This window comes from Cornus florida, unplaced genomic scaffold (genome assembly GCF_030987335.1).
Source record: "Cornus florida cultivar Cherokee Brave unplaced genomic scaffold, ASM3098733v1 CherokeeBrave_3.0.0_Hap2_Chr01, whole genome shotgun sequence".
Taxonomy (NCBI): domain Eukaryota; kingdom Viridiplantae; phylum Streptophyta; class Magnoliopsida; order Cornales; family Cornaceae; genus Cornus; species Cornus florida.
The window spans coordinates 111980051-112000595 of record NW_026775571.1 but is presented as its reverse complement, the minus strand read 5'-3'; the positions used below and the strand labels follow the sequence as shown (position 1 = coordinate 112000595).

General features: G+C 33.7%; 2 protein-coding genes across 2 annotated transcripts; one reads left to right on the top strand and one right to left on the bottom strand.

Moving 5' to 3' along the window:
* Nucleotides 1-2162: 2162 nt before the first annotated feature.
* LOC132314145 (large ribosomal subunit protein eL20) lies at nucleotides 2163-5579 on the bottom strand. Its single transcript, XM_059813045.1, has 4 exons — nucleotides 5477-5579; nucleotides 5157-5272; nucleotides 4978-5041; nucleotides 2163-2756 (listed from the first exon to the last, which is right to left on the bottom strand). Exons 1-4 carry the CDS (start codon nucleotides 5489-5491, stop codon nucleotides 2415-2417), a joined length of 537 nt encoding a protein of 178 aa, XP_059669028.1. The 5' UTR covers nucleotides 5492-5579; the 3' UTR covers nucleotides 2163-2414.
* LOC132314134 (beta-amyrin 16-alpha-hydroxylase CYP87D16-like) lies at nucleotides 4427-13262 on the top strand. Its single transcript, XM_059813036.1, has 10 exons — nucleotides 4427-4441; nucleotides 9621-9823; nucleotides 11051-11381; nucleotides 11476-11625; nucleotides 11712-11963; nucleotides 12062-12151; nucleotides 12261-12339; nucleotides 12470-12576; nucleotides 12703-12830; nucleotides 12929-13262. The coding sequence occupies exons 1-10, from the start codon at nucleotides 4427-4429 to the stop codon at nucleotides 13017-13019; spliced, it is 1446 nt and encodes a 481-aa protein (XP_059669019.1). The 3' UTR covers nucleotides 13020-13262.
* The last annotated feature ends 7283 nt before the right edge of the window (nucleotides 13263-20545 follow it).

Below are 20545 nucleotides of genomic sequence, written 5' to 3'. Positions count from 1 at the left end.
TTTGACCAAATGAAGAGATTTTATTAGTAGCTCATCTATCCATCATTCCCATTGGTTTTAAAAAATAAAAAGATATCAGAACAAAGAAAACTCTGTGGTGCATTTACTTCTTTTGAAAAAACAAAAAGTCAGAACGAAGACAAAAAATGTCTTCTACTTAAAAGAAGAGGTTTTAAAAATAATAACTCACTTTGATTTCTTTATACATTGTTATGATTATCAGTTATTGTTGTCCTCTAATGATCTCCAATATGGAGGGTGAGAGTGTGTGTGTGAAGATTGAAGAAAATGGTGTGAGTTACAGCTACAAATTAACATGTTTTTAATCTTATCACAAAGGAGAACCAATATGGATCACTACAAATTAACATGTTTTACAAACAAAGCATTATTTTACAGAGTAATCATTACAATCCTATTAGTTTCAATGTACAATTTATATTTATAAAGAGACCAACAAAATAAACAGCTAATTCATATCTTGATCAGATTTGGTTGCAAAAAAGGGCAAGTACGTGTTTGTCTGCATTGAACACGTCGTTTTAATCACTTGAGAGCAAGAATTTATTTTAAGGAAACAGACTTCAGTGCAAAATGTGTAATAAATATATGCAAGTTCACTGAAAAATGTCACAAACTCCAAGGCGGTACTCAAAGTGGGCTGAATCAAAATAAATGTTAGATTCAGCCTAATTACAAGGATTTTATTTTTTAATTTTAATATGCAACTCGTTTGACCTATAGAAGAGCTATATTGTTTCTGGTATAATATGATCTTAAAGCTAAATGCCCATTTAAAAAACTGTTCTCCAGAACGGTTATATAAAGATTTCCCACTCCATGTTCCAATACTTTATCTCTACCCGCGAGCTACACCATAGAGGGGTTTCGCTTCCGAGTTGACACCATATACTGAGAAGGGCTAAGCAAAGGCTTATAGAGAGACAAGGGGTTAAGCAGGACTACATCTCATATCCCTGAGCCACTCATCCATCAAGTGAAGAGCTGCTATATTATGCTTTCTTATCGTCAACAAAAGACAAATATCTCTAGTGATAGTACAGAATGAGAGATAGTCATGCTTGACACAGCAACACAACAATCAAAAGAAAAATTAAACTAATTCACACAATACTCCCAAACTAATTCAGTGATACGTAGAAAGAGAGAGCGACAACTAACACTGAGCATCTACGGCCATTTTATTTTCACCCAGCAAGCTTCAATAGAGGATTTAATACCAGAAGAATTAGGTCTAAAGAATTGTTTGCACATAAAGTTGAACCTTAGACCTCACGAGGCACCAGAGCCGCCCTTGAGGTTGAAATAGTCTTCTTTAAATCTACAACCAGATATATATTCTCATCCATATCTCTTAATTGAGAGAACACCAACAAAGCAAAATTTTGGTTGCTCTTTCGGACAGGTTCTCCTCTCATGCCGAAGATAGGAAGCAAAAATTTGGTGGCTGCTTCGGGCATAAATAACAAAGAGGAAGAGAAAAAACTGAAATCACATTTCAAGATTACTACATTGAAAAGGCCATGCACTTTTGAATTACAAACAAAATCAACCTCCAACAAGAATACCATAAAATTTCAAATCTGAAAGTAGCTTCAATATCTGAATATCTGAAGAGTAGTGATAGAGAACCCGAAGGCTTCTAACTACAAGAACACCGAACCTGATGTGGCCAAAGCCAGATCAATTCGCTTTCTCTCTCCTGTCTCTCTATATCAGGTTCTTCATCTGCTTCAAAAATTCTTCTTTATTCTAGAGAAAGACCCAAAACTCATATAAGAATATACCTCCAACTAATATATAAATACCTTCTTATCCATATCTCTTAGTCTTCTCTCTTTCCTCTTCTCTTCTTGGCATACAAAATTATGGTATATATATGATCTTGGCATACAAAATTATGGAAATAACCTGATGTGGCCACCGTTAGATTCAGCCTCTCATTCGGTTTTTTGGTTCGATTTCACATCATTTCCATAAATTAACTCAAGGAAAACAAGTCATAGCATTGGGATACCCTTTTGATTCAAGGGTAATATTAAGCCAAGAATCTTTCTACATTCAACAACATATCCCAATCAAATATAACCTTAAACAACCAACGCTAGCAGGAGTAAGACAAATTCACATTAGAAAACAGATGAACTCAAGGGAAGAAAAGCTGCAATAAAAATAACAATAATATCCAGAAGCAAGTACTGACACTGACACATTCAAGTAAGCAAAATAGGGTTTCACAGAATACCCCAGGAAAGGAATATTCAGTCTAATATTGCAAAATTCTCAAATCAAGCAATATCCAAAAAAGACAACACAAAAAGACTACTAAAATAACAAATTCAGAATTTTGTCTTACCCCTCTTTATAGCTCCTTTGATATAAAATCAAGAGAGTTACATAAACAAGTTTGGCCTAGACGCCTTGTATGTGGTTTTGAGCTTCCTAGTTGGTGGCCTAACCTTCCTGAACACCAAGGGGAACTTGATTTTGGAGTTATGGAATTGTTTGGTGCTCTCCCTCTTGCAAAGCTTTGCAGGGATAGTGGCTGTCTTGATGATCTGGATGCAATGAGCACGGACCCTGTGGCGGGAAGCCATCTCAGTGTACATCTGTTCAACACCACCATTCAAAGTGGTGTCACGGTACTCTTTGTACATGTTGTGATAACCAGTTCGACTTTGATAGCGCAACCAGATACCATAATTCTTGATCGTTGTTGGATTCTTCTCAAAAATCTACAAAATAAATTGAGTAATTACTATAAAGTCGAGCTCACAGAAAGACAATTCTTCAAAACCATGGAAATTCATGCAGAAAAAGTGTGTTTTTAAAGCATAATAAGGAAAATTTTAACTATCCATCCAACATTCCAAATTGTATCGACTAATGTCATAAAACATGCAATGTAGATAATGAAAAAGACAAATCTGAACAAATGCCATCTTCTGAAACTTAGGGTAATCTCTTAACTGCAGAAGTAAAAATTCACTTGAATTGATAAATTACTAGGATACAGGTTCAATATGAAATGAAACCTCTACTTCTAATACCCCCATAATTTTTAGTTAGTCAGCAAGATTTTGCAACCAGCTTTGATGAAGGTGGTACTCAGGAGCCGATAAGCTCACTCAATGATAAGACATTCATGTTTGTTATTAGATAAACAACACATGCCTTCCTAGACTGCATCAACACCACCTTCATAGTCTACCATATTAATAACACCCCTTTTAGTGGCTTTTGTTATCCTCAGTTGTGAACTAACAGAATCTAACCATAATTATTTCAAAAAATTCTAATTTCCTTTTCAACAAGTTTTTTAGCATAGAGGTTCATAATGTCAGACAATGACCTTTATTCAAATTCGAAAATAAGTAGAATCATAAGAAATGATTCAAAATATAGCTTAAATATAGACAAAAATATATAAGATTAACAAAAAGTAATCATCAACAGTATTAGTTGATCAATAAAAGTAAAGAATTATCATCACACTTGAGATAATGACTAATAATATTGATAGAAAACAATAGTTTACAATTAACAAAGAGTATTGTCGCCTAGTAAAAAACAGCACAGCACCATGGTCATTACAACTGCAAACTAATATTTATAGAAAACAACAAGCAAGACCATTATAGGTAGGAACATACTTAAATTCCCACCTCAACCACGAAATCCTAAACCCTGTTTTTATGTTATATAGGAGCCAACCTATAAATGAATGGTGAAACAACTGGCAATCCTACAACATTTAGTTAACTTCCAAATTAGGCGCATCACTAGGGGACCTTAACCTCCCATCGAATGGCCATTTCATTACATAAGAGCAACAATTGAACCCGCATACGCATTACAAGAGTGTGAAAAAAATAGATACACACTCCATCTCAAAGTAAGCAAACATTTCATTTTGTGGATGTACCAAGATAAGTGTCCTTTTGGGAAGCCAAAATGTAAAAAATTGCATATTTTCTATATTGTCCTTGAGTTTCACAAACATATTAGTAAACGAACACACATGCCATTGATCTTTAGATGGCTAGTTTTGGATTTCAGAGGGAGACATGCATTTTGCACATCCCCTTAAAAAATTGACAAGTCTTGTAAAGGTACATTCATTTTGTAGGACAGAGAGACCAATATGTGAATGGAAAGGGAGCACATTTCAAAAAGATAATGAAGAGTATTATCTTTGTTCACAAATAATCATGTAGTTTGAGGAAGTTATCAATTTTCATCGCCAATGGGTGTTCTCTTTGTGGGAAATAAAAATGTTTGTGTGTGGTTTTCCATGAAGAGATCAAGAAGAAAATAGATGAGATTGAAGAACATAAATGAGTTTTTGTGAATATTAAGAACCATTTTGCAAAGAATTATGAAAGTAGAATTGTCATTCCATTTTATGGAAACAAGGATTGTCACCACCCAAAACAAAATTCATCCATATAAGTTACAATTTACCCAATCTTACTAAGGGATTTATAACAAGGCCTTTCAAGCAGCAAATACTTCACAAGTAAGAAGATGATAGATACGGAGGGCAGAACCACCATTACTTGTTCACAAAACTCTCAGAAAAAGCCATTCAAGATAAAACATAAACTGGACTTTTATGTGATCCAATGCATATTGAAAGAACAAAGAAAACATCAAACCATAGAGAAATGAACCAAATGACAAATCAAATTACAGAATTGATTTGATTCAGTTGGAGTGTATACAATCCGCTGATAGTAAGGCACAAGCGCATATTATAACAGTGAAATCCCAGTATTAGCCTTAAATAATTCCAACCAAAAATTGATGTTTATTTTGTTAAACAAGAAACTAAAAATATAGACAATTTAACACCAAAATAAACTATTTTCAAAAAAATATGTAAACTAGCTTAAAAACATTAAAAAATCATTTGAACACAGAACAAAGCATAGTAAGAATATGAGAATGTTATACCTCATTGATAGCGAGCATTTGGCCATTGCTCTTCTTAACCTTCTTAAGCTTCCTCAGGAAATACCTTACGGAAAGAAATCAACCAAAATCAAATCGAACTCCCAAATTAATCAATGATTATCTAAATTACTATAATCAAACTCATCAAACATCGCATTGTACACACACAACGCACATACCAGAACTTGGATTTGGCCCGAACCTCGTTTGTGGCCCAAAGCTTCATGCGGTAGATCTTCGGATGCTCATCGGTCTCCGAAGGGAGAGCTCTGCCAACAACCTGGTACTGATGAAACTGCAAACAATCCAGCGATAGAGAAATACTTACACAGTTCAAATCACATACATAACAATCACTACAACGAGGCAGAGAAGATAAACCTTCATACACAAATTGTATACGTGTTTGATGAAAATTATTTGAGATCTAAGAGGCGGTTTCAATTGAATCAATAACACAGAAAACCCTAGAAGGAGAAGAAGATAAGCTATAACTTACCCTGAAATTCACCATGTCCAAAGAGCTCCCTCTCTCCCCGTGATTGTGTGTGGGCGTGTAGGAATTAAAGGAAGGGGAAACTAGGGTTTTGCATTTATATAGTGGTAACTGGTAAGGGTGTGTAACTGGTTGGGCTGGGCTGGAGTTTTGGGTACTTATGCCAGAGCTTGCAGGGCTTTGACTATTCAACGGGCCTGTCTGGGTTAGCGTTAAAGCATTTGAAGAATTTCAAGCCCGCACTTTGGGCTTTGGGTAGCCAGCTGGGAGTTTGGAATGGGCCCAACTTGGGGCTTGGAAGGGGTTAGGGTGTGGGCTTGGAACGGGCTTTGATTTTTATCTTGAGATATCTTTTAAATCAGAACATGCACTGAGCTTTTCTACCAGAAACAGGTTCTGGGGGCACCCCACTTATATATATATATATATATATAGTATTATATACAATTTTTTTTATATTTTATTGTATACCTATGAAATTTTAATATCATTCTTATTGAAATTACAAAAATAACTCACTATTGCACCGCCCACTCTTATATATATTTTATGAGTCTCTCCCTGCTCTGAAATATCTTTCAACAAGCAATCAGTCAAGTAGATTTAAAAGACTTGATTATTGAATTCACATAGCTCAAAAGATAAATAATACTAGACATGAACGTTGTAATTAAAAATGAAAAATATGTCCCTCTCACAAATACAAGAATTTAAGAGAATTTTAAAAACAAATTGGAATTTTAGAGTAGAATAATTCTTGATATTTTATTATTCTTTCATCATGTCATGTCACATGTAATGGGAAGATGATTTCATCTTTTGAATGTAAAAGGACATGTTGACCAGTGTTTTAGATCTAATTAATGAACTCAAATATCATTTATCCTTAATCAATCGATGCAAGTAATCAGGATTATATATATTCACAACATTACCAATCTTTTTCTCCCTTTTCTATTTAGCTGCCTTACAAATGCTTGAAGTAGGGCCTGTTCTAGACCGCCCTCCTGGAGTCCAATAATATTGGATTTGGGCTTTGTTTGGGCCTCATCTCAACCCAAAAAATTCATGCCATGCCAGCCCCAGGCCCATTTCTAATAAGTTGCTTGGGGATCTAGTTTTGCCTTTTGCAAATTAAAAAGTATAAAGTGCCAAAAAAAAAAAAAAAAACTTGAATTATGTCTGAATTTACAGATAATACCCACTGAATTTTCACATTTTGTTGCGAAATAGTCCTATGTCTAGCTATTTTTTATCAAATGACCATAATGCCCGTTTTATTGAATTACACTTAATTTCCATTTTTATTAGAATAAATTATGAAAAAATCCATATTAATCTGATGATATATTCTGCATTAAATTTGAATAAATTACCCCTAATTCTTGAAATTAATCATTTAAATAAAAATCTTAAGTAGAGAATGTTAAAACAATTTAAGTAATTTTTCATGAATACATTGTATGAAAAAAGGTAATTATATATATATATATATATATATATATATATATATATTTAAAACTAAGTATAATAAGTTTTTTTAATAAATTATAAAATTTAATAATAAGTTAATCATATTAGAAAATTGTAGTTACAACTCTGTTTTTTTTCTTCTTCATTTTAATGATAATTTGATACTAATAATAAAATTAAAATAAATGGTATAAATTAAATAAGAGAAAAGATAATAAAAATAATTTAATAAAAAATAATAAATTTAATGAGAAAGAGTAAAAATAGTCTTTTATTATGAATTTGTCCTTAATTGCAACAAATCATTAATTTAGAAGGCATGCTTTTTATAAAAGAAAAATAGTTCAGGAATTTTATTTTATTTTTATTTTTATTTTTTTACACTTTAAGCAACTATAGTCTCCCCTGTCAAACCTAGGAATATAAAATATCCATCCATTCAAGGCTCTCTGCCACATCCATCAATTGTGGCCTAATATATCACATTCGACATGCGTCTTACATTCTCAAAAAGTAATTTGAAGATCAAGTGAAGGACGAATCCAAGAATTATTAATGGGGGTTAAAAATAAACAAGGAAGAATTGGGATCGAAAGATTAAAGAGTTGAAAATTTTTATAGGAAATAGGGTTAGACTTTAGAGGGATAGAAGGAGTGAGCTCTCTAATTTGTGCAAGATTAGAAATTTAGGAGTACTCTATGCTTCGGCTTAGTGATTGTTTAGGACTTGTTTGGCTTGGACTTATTTGGTTAGGCCTTTGTTTTAAAATTGTGGTTTACATATTGGGCTTGTTTGGATTGGTTAAATTTGGAGGGGGACTAATACTACTACTAATTTTTTTCTTTTTTAAAATATTGGGCTAAATATACCTATACTAAATTTGTTTTTTTGGGAGCGGGCGGGCGGGCGGGGCCCCCACAGAGGATCCGTCAAGTGATCAAAAGAGTAGTGAAAGAATTTTATAATTCTCTTCTACTATAATTTTTTATTTTATTTTTAATAAGGGACGTGTTTATTTCAGTTTTCTAAAAATAATTTTATGCTTTCTAAGAACTTTAAAAAAAAAATAGAAAACAAAAAAGTACAAACATTTGTTTAATTGGTTGACGATTTATGAGAATTATTTTATAAAAACTCAATTAAAAACAATTATGACAAACTAAACACACCTTAAATCCTAAATCTGTATGATATAAGAGTTTGGAAATTGCAGTTCACAATCACTTTAGTAGAGACTATGGCCCCTTACAATGTAGTTTGTGGGTGCTTTTCTTTTAATTTCTAGAAAACAAAAAAGTACAAACATTTGTTTAATTGGTTGACGATTTATGAGAATTATTTTATAAAAACTCAATTAAAAACAATTATGACAAACTAAACACACCTTGAATCCTAAATCTGTATGATAAGAGTTTGGAAATTGCAGTTCACAATCACTTTAGTAGAGACTATGGCCCCTTACAATGTATTTTGTGGGTGCTTTTCTTTTAATTTCTCTTGTATTCTGATAGTGACAAAAAGGAAATAAAAATATAGATTAGAAAAAAAAAGGAAAGCCAAAGAAAAATAAGAAAATTGTCTGGGGTTAATTATTAATGTTCATGGGGTTGATCGCCTAGGGCAAATGCCTCAATAGTCTAGTGGTTAGTGCCTTCGGTGAATTTTGAGAGTGTCAGGTTTTGACTTTTTGCACTTACAAATCTAATCTCTAACCCTTCTTATCTTATTAAAAAAAAAAAAAAAAAAAAGAAGAAGAAGAAGAAGAAGAAGAAGAGGTTGTTCGCCTATGGCCTTTAATTTCTCTCGAGCAGTGGAACAATAATTGAAGACACGCCGACGGAGACTTTCAATTTTTGACAGAGGAAGATGAAGAGGGAACCAAATCCGTGATGAGTTTGGCAGTTGAGGTTGATATGATATGAAATGGCATATTTTTAAACTGATTTTATGTGAAGATAGAGCAAGGGATGGGAGAGGGCGCTCATTAAAAGAGAGGGTGACGGGAAACAGAGTGGGTGAGATATTACATCTATAAGATTGCATCTTATCTTTATTTGTTTCACCATTTTATTTTACATAAAGAATTATATGTGTCTATTTAATAATTTATATATATAGTTTTAAGTGGAATTTGAGCTGTTGGCATTTATACTTTTCAAAACGAAATAAGGTGGGCCTAATTTGTATAAGTTATATTTATTAATATGTATAATAAATTGAGTAAAAGTTAAACTTTTTTATATAAATAAAAAATAACAATATATTATTATTTTATTATCGTATTTTTACTTGTGCCACTTGTTCTTGTTTGTGCTTCAAAGGTACTAGGCCTTTTAACTTTTTAATTTTAATTTTTATTTTAACGAATCATTTTGTTACGGTATACTTTTTGTCAAACAAGTTTTCTTATTTTTGTCACTAAAAGTGTCGCAACAAATTACTTAAATGGTTGCCATACCAGCCAAAAGAAGTCCGTCACACTCGAAAGGATGTTATTACCAATAATGTGTCCAAGTAGACAAAAGCAAGCGATGATTAGCAATGAATGGTGTTGTGATGGCCTATAAAAGCACCCTCACCAGCCCAATTTTGGGCAAACCCACACACACACACACACACATGCACACACACTATTTGAACATCTTTACTTCCTCATACACAAAATAGTAATAGATGTGGTCAGTAATAGGATTGGGTATTGTAACATTGTTCATTATATTTATAACTCACTGGTTTTACAAGTGGAACAATCCCAAATGCAATGGAGTTCTGCCTCCAGGTTTCATGGGCTTCCCTCTCGTTGGAGAGACACTTCAGTTTATAATGCCCAGTCGCTCTATAGACATTCATCCATTCATCAAAACCAGAATTCAAAGGTAATATATTCTTATAATCTCTTGCATGCAAGAAAGTTATCCACACCAAATAGGGTGACAGTTGAATTTTTTTTTTTTAATATATATATATATATAATTCAATGTGCTTAGCGTGGAGAAAGTTTTTTGTTTGCGTGCAAGAGATCATTTCTGATTTATTTATATATATAATGTATCATACTTCTTTTTTAGATTTCTATTGGTCATTTGCTTATGAACTATCTAAGATGTACTTAATTGTTCATTAATATCTTCAAGTCTCTTTAGAAAACGCAAATCACTTTTCCTAACCTCGAATGTACTCCTTTTTCTTTTGAACTTTGTAAGGCTGACCAAGAAAATTGCAGAATTAAAATTTTGGTTCATGGAAGATCCATAGTCAAAACAACTTGAGATTTTAATTAGGGTTTTCTTTTCTTTCTTTTTTTATTTTTTAGTTTTTGATCGACAAACATTTCCTTGTTAGATTTCATAATGTCATATGCCGCAAACATTTTAACAAACAAAACACTCTGATTCTTTACATACAGACAATGTACCTTCCAATTTCAGGCTGCACTAGCATTTTCTCAGTACACAATATCAGGTGTTTCCCAGATATATTCATATATAAGATTTTTATGAAGGTGAGATTTCAGATTTAAGATTTTTTTTCATGGTCACGACTCACATTAATTGGTGTGGCCAATTTTCATTCATACTAAAAGAAAAAAATATATATTAACAAGATAAATGGTCAATGAATTGATTAACGAACTTTAGTCGTCAGACTTCACTAGATCGACCAGCTATCACAAAATCACATTTTTTTTTTTGGTAAGGTGTGAAAAAGTTTTATGTTTTTTAATCATATGTTTTTCTTTGTTATAATCTCAGTTCACCTTTTTTTTTTTTTTCAACTTCCTCAGCTTATTGTGTGGAAGAAAGAATCTGATCGAATACCTAAGCATGCATGTTCATTTGTTGAGATTAAGGTGGTAAAAGCTTGGAGAAATATATGACAAGTTCCTAAATTACCAGTAGATTATCGATACTGAACAATGAACTAATCCATTGTCTAGTAGAAGCAGACCCAAAATATAGTAAAATTGTTTGCTTGAATGTACATACTATCAGTACAAAAAGTTGTGAAGAAAGGCTTTAGTAATTCACAGAGCATCGAATTGTTGGGAGTTTCTCTATGATAAATTATAGCAGTAATTTGAGTCATTAATGGATTTATTGCAGATATGGTGCAGTGTTTCGTACCAGTTTGGTAGGGCGGCCTCTGGTTGTATCAGCTGATCCCGAGTTCAACAGCTTCATCTTCCAACAAGAAGGAAATGCTGTTGAAATGTGGTACTTGGACAGCTTCTCTCAGATTTTTGATCTCGATGGTGAAAGTAGGTTCAACTCAGTAGGTTGCATTCACAAGTACGTAAGAAGCAAAGTGTTGAATCAGTTTGGTCCTGAGAGCCTCAAGGAAACGTTGCTTCCTCAACTAGAAAAAATGGTTCACAAAACTCTAAGCATTTGGCCAAGCCAAGCATCCATTGAAGTGAAACAAGCCACTGCAACCGTAAATTTCAAGACCTATGCATGAACATATATTTATATATATAGCTTGCTAACTCATATTTTGTTTATAACAAAACATTGTTTTGGCAATACAGATGGTTTTCGATTTTACTGCAAAACAGATGTTTGGTCATGATTACGAAAAATCGTTGGAGCAGATAAGTGATACTTTCGCCAATTTCTTACAAGGTCTAATCTCCTTTCCTCTGAACATCCCCGGTACTACATTCCACAAGTGTATGAAGGTAGAACAATCTAACCCTTCTCAACCAAACACACACACACAAACACACATATTTGTTCTAAATGGTTGAGCTTGATTTTGATTCAGGACAAAAAGAAGATACTGTATATGATAAACAATATGCTAAAGGATAAACTCACTTCCACTGCTGAGACATGCCAAGGGGACTTTCTTGATCAAGCCATCAAAGACTTGAGTTCCGAAAAGTTTTTGACAGAGGATTTTATAGTTCTGTTAAGCTTTGGAACTTTATTTGCCAGCGTTGAGTCATTATCAACAACACTTACTCTAGCTTTCAAGCTACTTTCAGAAAACCCTTCAGTTGTAGATGAGCTGAGAGTATGAACACCTGCAATTCACTTCATTTTGAACTTCTTGTATTCGGATGTATTTAATTTTCACCCTTGTTTATGAATACTCTTGATGGGTTTTTTCAGGCTGAGCATGAAACAATCATTAAAAACAGAGATATTTCGGATTCCGCACTGACATGGGACGAATACAAATCAATGACTTTTACTCTTCAAGTCAGTTCTACAATCTCAATATATATATATATATATATATATGTTCTCTATTTTTATTCAAAAGGTCATTGTCTTCTCTTCCTAACTTCATGATATGTGGAGATTGCAGGTTATCGACGAAATTAATAGACTTGCAAATGTTATTCCAGGGTTTTTAAGAAGAACATTGAAAGATATCCAAGTAAATGGTATATATATAAACTTATAATAATAAATTCAGTTCAATATCTTTACTTTGTAATTCCAAGAAATATATGTCATTTTATATAACAAAAAATGAGTATGGATGATTTTAAGCATTAGATAACTGCTTGCCAGGTTATACAATTCCGGCAGGTTGGATGATTATGGTTATCACTTCTGCTCTTCATCTAGATCCTAACACATTTAAGGATCCACTTGCATTTAATCCGTGGCGTTGGAAGGTGCATATATAATCTAATCTGAAGCTTAATTGGTTCATATTTAGATATTGTTAACAGATGTTTGCTGGCATTTGATACCCATCCATATCTTCTTCTTTTTCCTTTTTGGATTCTGTATGAAAATAGGGGATGGACTCAATTGTTATATCTAAGAATTTTATGCCTTTTGGAGGAGGACTGAGACAATGTGCAGGTGCAGCGTACGCTAAAGTGTTCATGGCCACATTTCTCCATGTTTTAGTTACCAAATATAGGTAAAGTTTGTTTTTAGTTTATATATATATATATAATTTTTTACGCCCAAGTTTGTTCGCGGAAGAATAATCTTTTTAAAAGTGGAATTTTTAAATAGGTGGACCAAAATCAAGGGAGGAGACGTTGTTCGGGCTCCTATTTTAGGGTTTGGAGATGGCATTCAAATAAAGGTTTGGGAAAAAGCCTGATTAAGATGTTTCTATTTGGCATAATGTGATGCGTCACTTGTTAATCTATAGAATTTTGTGGATTTTTTTTTTTTTTTTTTTTTTTTTGGTGGAAAAAAAAAAAAGTTGCCTGTGTAAAACTGTTCACCTCAATCTTTGAGAGCAATGTGAACTAGTTGGTGTTAGTGAGGTACACAAAATGTAATGAACATTTATGGAATACGTTTGGTCACTTATTTATTTTTTAATTAGGGTCAAGTGCAAAAAAAAAATCCTATAGCATGTTTATGAAGCATGTTTATGATGCATATCACACCCTTCAGGTGCAGAAAACACCCCTTATAGTTTTCAGTTTGTACAAATAAGTCCATCTTGACATATTTAAATTATACTTGACTAAATTGCTCTCACTGACTAATTTTGTAAAATATATAAAAATATATTACTTTGTGAAATGACCGAATAGGATAAAAATATCAACCTTTGTTTTCAAGACCCAAGCAACCCAAACCCTAACCCATGGAATCAACAACTCAAGGTTTCCATAATTATTCTTCTTCTTCTTCATCATCGTCCTCTGTCTCTAAGGCTTCGTTTGGATACACAGGAGAGAAAAGAAAGGAAATGATTATAAGAGAAAAGAAAAGAAATGAAATGAAATAAAAGCTATAATTTATATTCATATTTTGATAGATAGGAGAGAAAATAAATAAATGGATAATATTCTTGTTTGGATAACACAAAGGAGAGAAAAGAAAGGAAAATAAAAATTAAAATTACTATTTTACCCTTTTTGTGGGGTTAGTAGGGCAAATCATTTCAGCCACCCCAAATGCCTCCATCTCTGTTCTCGTTACTCACTCTCTCTCTCTGCAACTGCTAACTCGTATGTAATGGGTTTTGTTTTAAATTTTTTTTTTTTCTTTCTAAATCAACTAACCAAGTCTGTAATTTATAAGCCCATGGTCCATGGATGATGGCCACCAGAAAATATATATATATATATATATATATATATATGGCAAATCATTTCAGCCTCCCCAATGCCTCCATCTCTATTCCCCCCCCCCCCCCCCCCCCCCTCTTTCTCTCTGCAATTGCTAACTTGTAAGCTGTATGTAATGGGTTGTTTTAATTTTTTTTTTCTTTCTAAATCAACTAACCATGGCCACCAGAAAATATATATATATATATATATATATATATATATATATATATAGGGCAAATCATTTCATCCTCCCCAATCGCCTCCATCTCTATTCTCGTTCTCAACTCTGAACCTACCCTCTCTCTCTCTCTCTGTGCAACTGCAAACTATAAAATCTACAAGAATCAGAAGTTCAAAACCTATATATTTCAATATGTCTATCTGTCAAATTAGCGTATGTATATATATATATATATATATATATATATATATATATATTTGTATCCTTTTGTGTATGTGTGTGTATATATATATATATATTTGTATGTATATATATATATATGGATCTTTTTCCTTGGTTTTTTTTATTCCAGATGGGTATTTTTATTTGTGTTGTTCATAGGTGAGATTTTTTATGAGATTTAGAATTTCATGTTCGCGAATAACATTTTGGGTTGTCTGTGTTTTTTAAGCCCGGTATGTTGGTGAATTTTTTATTCCTGTTGATGGGTTTGTTGAAATCATTTCAGCCTCCATCTATCTTTCGTTCTCAACTCTGAACTTGCCCCCCCTCTCTCTCTCTGCAACTGCAAACTGAAAATATACAAGGCTAATTTTGTCTTTCTCATAAATTATACTGAAATTATTTCCTTTCCCCTCAAATCTTCTCAAAATTGGAAGGATTTGGTTTCACTGTATTGGAGGGATTTGGAGGGATAGGCTATCCCTCCAAATCCTTCCCAATCCTTTCTTTTCTTTTCCATTCCCTCCATCTAAACACACCTATCCCTATCATTCCCTTTCTTTTCTTTCCAAATCCCTCTAAATCCCTCAATCCAAACGAGGCCTAAAGGAATTCTCTCCTCCCTTTCCCTCCACTTCCTCCTCAGCCACAGACAGCGTTGTCAGACAATCGCCACCAAAGCAGCAATCAGAATATCGAGTCGGATCAGCCTATTCCTCTTCTACAACATCGGCAAAGACAACGACCCACCGTCAAGCCCTAGTGAGTCGATTGGGGTAGTGATGGTTTCTGCAGTCGAAGCCTAAGCGGCGGCGTTGACGATGATGAGGAAGGTGATTGAGAGATGACCCTTGCCTTCGTCGATGTTTTCCTGGGTTTGGTTCTCTTCGACTCCGCCAACGTGTTAGCGATATGGGTTTTCGGTTTTGGGGATCAAAACTGTAATTTTGATTATGGGAAGAATAATTACTGATCTGCACCATGAATTATTTCATGGATTTTGGCTCAATTTACAAATTGTTAAAGACATTGTGTTAATTAATTGCAGTAGTTCTTCCAATGACGACGATGATGATAAAATCTTGAACCCTTTTAATTAATGAAGTCTAATTGTTTAAGTATGGAATGTGCAAAGACTAAAGCAACTACTATTATACTGGTGCGCATATATACGGGCAAAGCCATCTCTGCTTACGACTATATTTGAGAAGTTTTGGAGGATCCCTAATCAACCTATAAATGGCAATTCTTCTCTGTTTCAGTGAGTTTGAGTTCCATCGTATTGGCTTTGAATGTCACATGACAAATGAGATATTACATTCAACCATTGGATTATTAACTAAAAACTCCAGTTGTTCGTTTTTAGACAAAGTTCTTCTCAGCTAGTGTGAAACTTAAAGCTCTCTTTGCTTATTTCTTTGAGCCCAGTGTACAGTTACATAGGTAAAGTGCATAAAACACTCATTGGGCATTTTTTGAATAGTAAAAAGGTAAATTGGGCATTATAATATAATTTTATGTCAGATTTACTCTTGAGGGGTGTTTTCGCATTTGAAAAGTGAATTAAAAATACCCCTTCCTCGGGCTTGACCAATTAATAGAAAAAAAAAAGATGAAAGTTTTTTCAGTAGAGAAAAGTTGGTTTCTTAAACTTTTTGATGTATTTTATTACATGTAAATGAAATATCGAATGCAGAAAATAGACAGAAACAGAAATGGAGGTTGGATTCTATAAACTTCAACCAATTTCGTTTCTATGATATAGCGGATTTTACAAGGAACATATCGCGAATATCTATAAAAAAATTTATGCCTGTTTCTTTCTCTTGTTTGAGACAAGTCGTGAATATCATATTCCTTTACAGTGACATAAGTTGGGAAGAAGTTGTTAATAATAGATTACCTAGAGAAATAGGTAAAAGAAATTTCCATCCAAGATTTAATAGTTGGTCAATGGGAAAAGAATAGGGGTGTTTTCTGCACATATTTTTAAATAAGGAGTAAAATGCCACAGAAAGTATACATTAGGTGTGTTTTCTGCACTTCACCCTTTTAAATATGTCGTTTTCTTTAACTTTTTCACAAAAAAATGTTCAACCAAAACCCTAGGCCTAATGTATTTTATTACCTTCTAAAGTTAAAAAAAAAATAAAAATAAAATAAAAAAATAAAAAAAGCATACGAGCAAAACGTTAGCGTGAAAAAAAAAAAAAAAAAAAAAAGAGTAAGTTCAAATTCTCAAATTCTTTTTGTCATTTATAATAGGAGTAACTTATATTTGTTATATTAAAAATACAATTAAATAAATCAAATAGCATGAGCGTAAAAAAGTTAATAAACAAAATTAATTATCAATGCTATAGATATACTATTTTCGTTCAAAATTCCTTATTCCACCACCGCTGCCACTCCAACCATCTACAAGCATCACCACCACGCACTACCTACTGGTTACAACCACCCCCACCGCACACCTCAACCACTTCAATAACCCACCGACGCCGCCACTATACAACAAATGCCACTCACCGGCGAACCACCACCACCATGAACCTCTCTATTTCTCTTCTTACCACTCCAAACTCTCTCTCCGACAAGAGTCAATTGTCATGAACCACCACCATTAAAACCACCACTCTTTCCAGCGAGAAATTCACCTCCACCACAACAGTAATAAGACTCAAAATCAAAATTTATTTATTTTTCTTTCAAAATCCAATAAATAATTGCTTTCCTATTTGATATATATACATAATCACAAGCCAGTGTTTTCCGTTTCGGATCAAACTATGGTCTGTTTGGGTTAAAATAGATTCCTCGAAATCATCCAAAAAAAACTTGGTCAACCCACCCATTTGACGGTCCAGGGCTCCAAAGTTTTCAACAATCTGTTCTCCATCACACATACAAAACACAATTGAACCTCAAATTCGTTCACTTCACAGTGAATCAATCTATCTCATTTACAGGAGCAAAAAGGGTTCACGTCATACCCTTAAGTGGGTCTTTATCCTCCACTCGTTCAGTACCGATCATCCCTCCGATGCAGCCTTCTGCCATACTAATTAACATCTTTCTCACTTAAGTTTCTACACCAATTCCTTTAGGGCTAGTTTGGTGTGGTGGAATAGAATACAAAGAAAGTGGAATGGAAGGGTTTTTATTCCATTCTTGTGTTTGGTGCCTAATTTTAAACTTGGAATCATCATTCTCTACCATTCTTAGAGAATGGTCATTCTATCAAAGTTATTCCACCTTCAAACAAAAGGAATGACCATTATATTCCTTTTTTCAACTCTCTCTCTCACTCCCAACATTTCTCTTTCTAGACCACCCCCATCGGAAACCATGGCGCCCAATTTAAAACCCCATCCGAGTCTCCTCCTCTTCTTTCTTTACATCATCTCTGTCCCCACAATCTCCCCCTCCTTCTATCCCCCAATAGTCTATGAAATTCTCCCCCAATTTGGCCACCCAAGCAACTCTTGCCGGACTCCGTCAAATCCTATTCTATCTCCGACGACGAAAGCTTCATCGTCGAGCTCGGAAAGCCATGCTATATATAGTTCGAGTACTTGGTCTATTACGAGACAAAAGTTACAGGGAAGTTCAAATATGGGTCAATCACGAATTTAGATGGCATTCAGGTCCAACGGTTCTTTTTGTCCCCTCTGTCGGTGACGATCTGGTAAAACAGAAGCATCTTTTTTCTCTATTAGTCAATTCTTCTCTCACAGTTGTTTTTGGTATTTTTGGTGGATTTCATCTGTTAGTCGATTCCTCTATTTTTGGTATTTTTGGTGGATTTCATCTATTTTTGGTAGATTTCATCTGTTTTTGGTGTTTTTGGTATATTTCATCTATTTTTTAAAGTTGTTTTTGGTATTTTTGGTGGATTTTAGAATTCATTTATCGAAATGAATAGTGGTGATGGTCCTGGTTGTGGCAGTGGGAATGTTGATAGCTATGGAGATTCTGTGTTTATCTCTCTATCTGTCTATTTTCTCTCTCTATCATTTCTTCACCCTTTTGCTTTTGTTAATTTTTTTACAATAATAAAATGTATTTAAAATAACATAAATCCATTTCATTCCAACTTTACACATTCCATATTTGCAACCAAACGGTAGAATAAGAATCGACATTCCCATTCCATTCTTTTCTCGTTCCATTCCCACTTTCATTCTCATTCCATTCCAATTCATTCCTGCACACCAAACTAGCCCTTACAGTATATATATATATATATATATATATATATATATATATATATATATATATATATCTGAATAAGGATTTGAAGGGTCTTTTTGTAATTTGAAAATAATAATTATATACTTTTAATTTAATATTAAATCATAAGAACAATTTTGTTATTTCATAACCTAATTAACCAAAATTATGTAGTGCATGACATCATTATCATAGGGTGAGTTTGAGAATTTGAATTTATAATGTGGGCTAAACATGTAACTAGTGGGATGAGAAGGAGTTCCCAAAGATTTGGAAATAATAGTGGAATGAGGAGGACTTTCCAAAGGTTTGGAAAATATTGTTGATTTTGAATTGGAATATAGGCAGTTATCGTTTCCGGATAGATTGTGTCCGGTATTTCAGGCCCCAAATAGCGTTCAAGGATTCGAAGGATTCGATATCAGGAATAGATACCATGTCACTTCTTGGTGGAGGTGGATACCTTACCAAGTTGGGTTGATGATTGTGGCGAGTTAGGTTGAAGTTTGTGGCGAATTGGGTTAGCATGTGGTTGGGTTGGAAATGGAAATAGGGCATTGTATTACATGGTATTGCATTATTTGAAATTATGAAGTCATGTATGTAATATTTCTGTTTTTCTCCATTTTTCATTTTCTGTAATTTTTCCTTTTTGCAAGGACATTTTTGTCTTTTCTTGTATTGCGTACGGGACATCATGGGGTGTACTGGGAATGTCTAAGAGTTAGTTGGGACATTTCCTTGAATTCAGGACTCTTGAAAATGCACCGGTTTTCATTTCGGCATTTTTCCTTTTTTTCGGGCCGGAAGGTCCCAGTGGGACCCGCTACCATAATTATTGCGTATGGGGGTTTTGTTTGGGTTTAATTGCATCTCATTCATTTTTAATTATTGTGTTTTAAGTGGTTCTTATATGGCTTGTGTGTATATATATAATTGTGGTGAAAAATTAAAAAGGAAAAAATCAAAAGTGGGATATTTTCTAGTGGGGGGACCCACCACCCCATTGTTTTAGTGGCCAAGAGGCCAATATGGTCTCATTTGTTTCTCCCTCCCCTTAAAAACTCTCTCTCTCATTTCTTGGTTTTTTCTTTTTTTCTTTTCATAACAAAACTTCAATCTTCAATTACTTTATCAATTTTGAGAATTTGTGGGTGCCGTTTGCGGCAAATCGATGAGCTTGCTGAGATCTATGCATTGATCGGAGCAAATCACACTTTTGGCCAACCTAGGGATTTCGAAAATTGGGCTTGGAATTGGGGCCTTTGTTTCAAATTGAGGTAGAGTTTGTTTAATTGATATTTTCCTTAAATTGGGTAGTTGATTGGATGTTTTTGCCCTTCTTTAGCATGTCAATTTGATGCCAAAATGTATAAATTGCTTTTAGGGTTCTTGGTTGGTACTTGAGTTGTTGAATTGAAGTGATAATGTGCTTAGATGATTATATTGTATATGAATTGCTTATGACATGCTAATATCTTGTCTGGGAAATGGATTATATGCCTCTTTTATATAGTTATGGTGATGTGTTTGGTTAGTCATGTACAAAATAATGATTCCTTATTTATAGCATGTTATAATTGTTAATTGATGATGTTGTGACCTTAAAATTGCTTATTATGTTGTGGAAACATTTTCATATCCATGGCATCATGGTGGTTATGGGCTTGTGAGTTATGGGAAATTGAGGGGTGGATATAATGGTGTGGAGGTGGTATGTGGATATGTGAGTTGTGAGGTTTGGTGTGTCGTTGCATTGGGGCATATCATGCATTGCAAGTATAAGTAGATAGTGGTGATGATTACTCGAAAAATAAATATGCAGTGTACCTCGCATGATTCCCGACTCTTTTTACTATTCTTTGTTTGTAAAGCATGTAATTACTTACCTCGCTTGAGGAGATGCCACTTAGGCATTCTCTA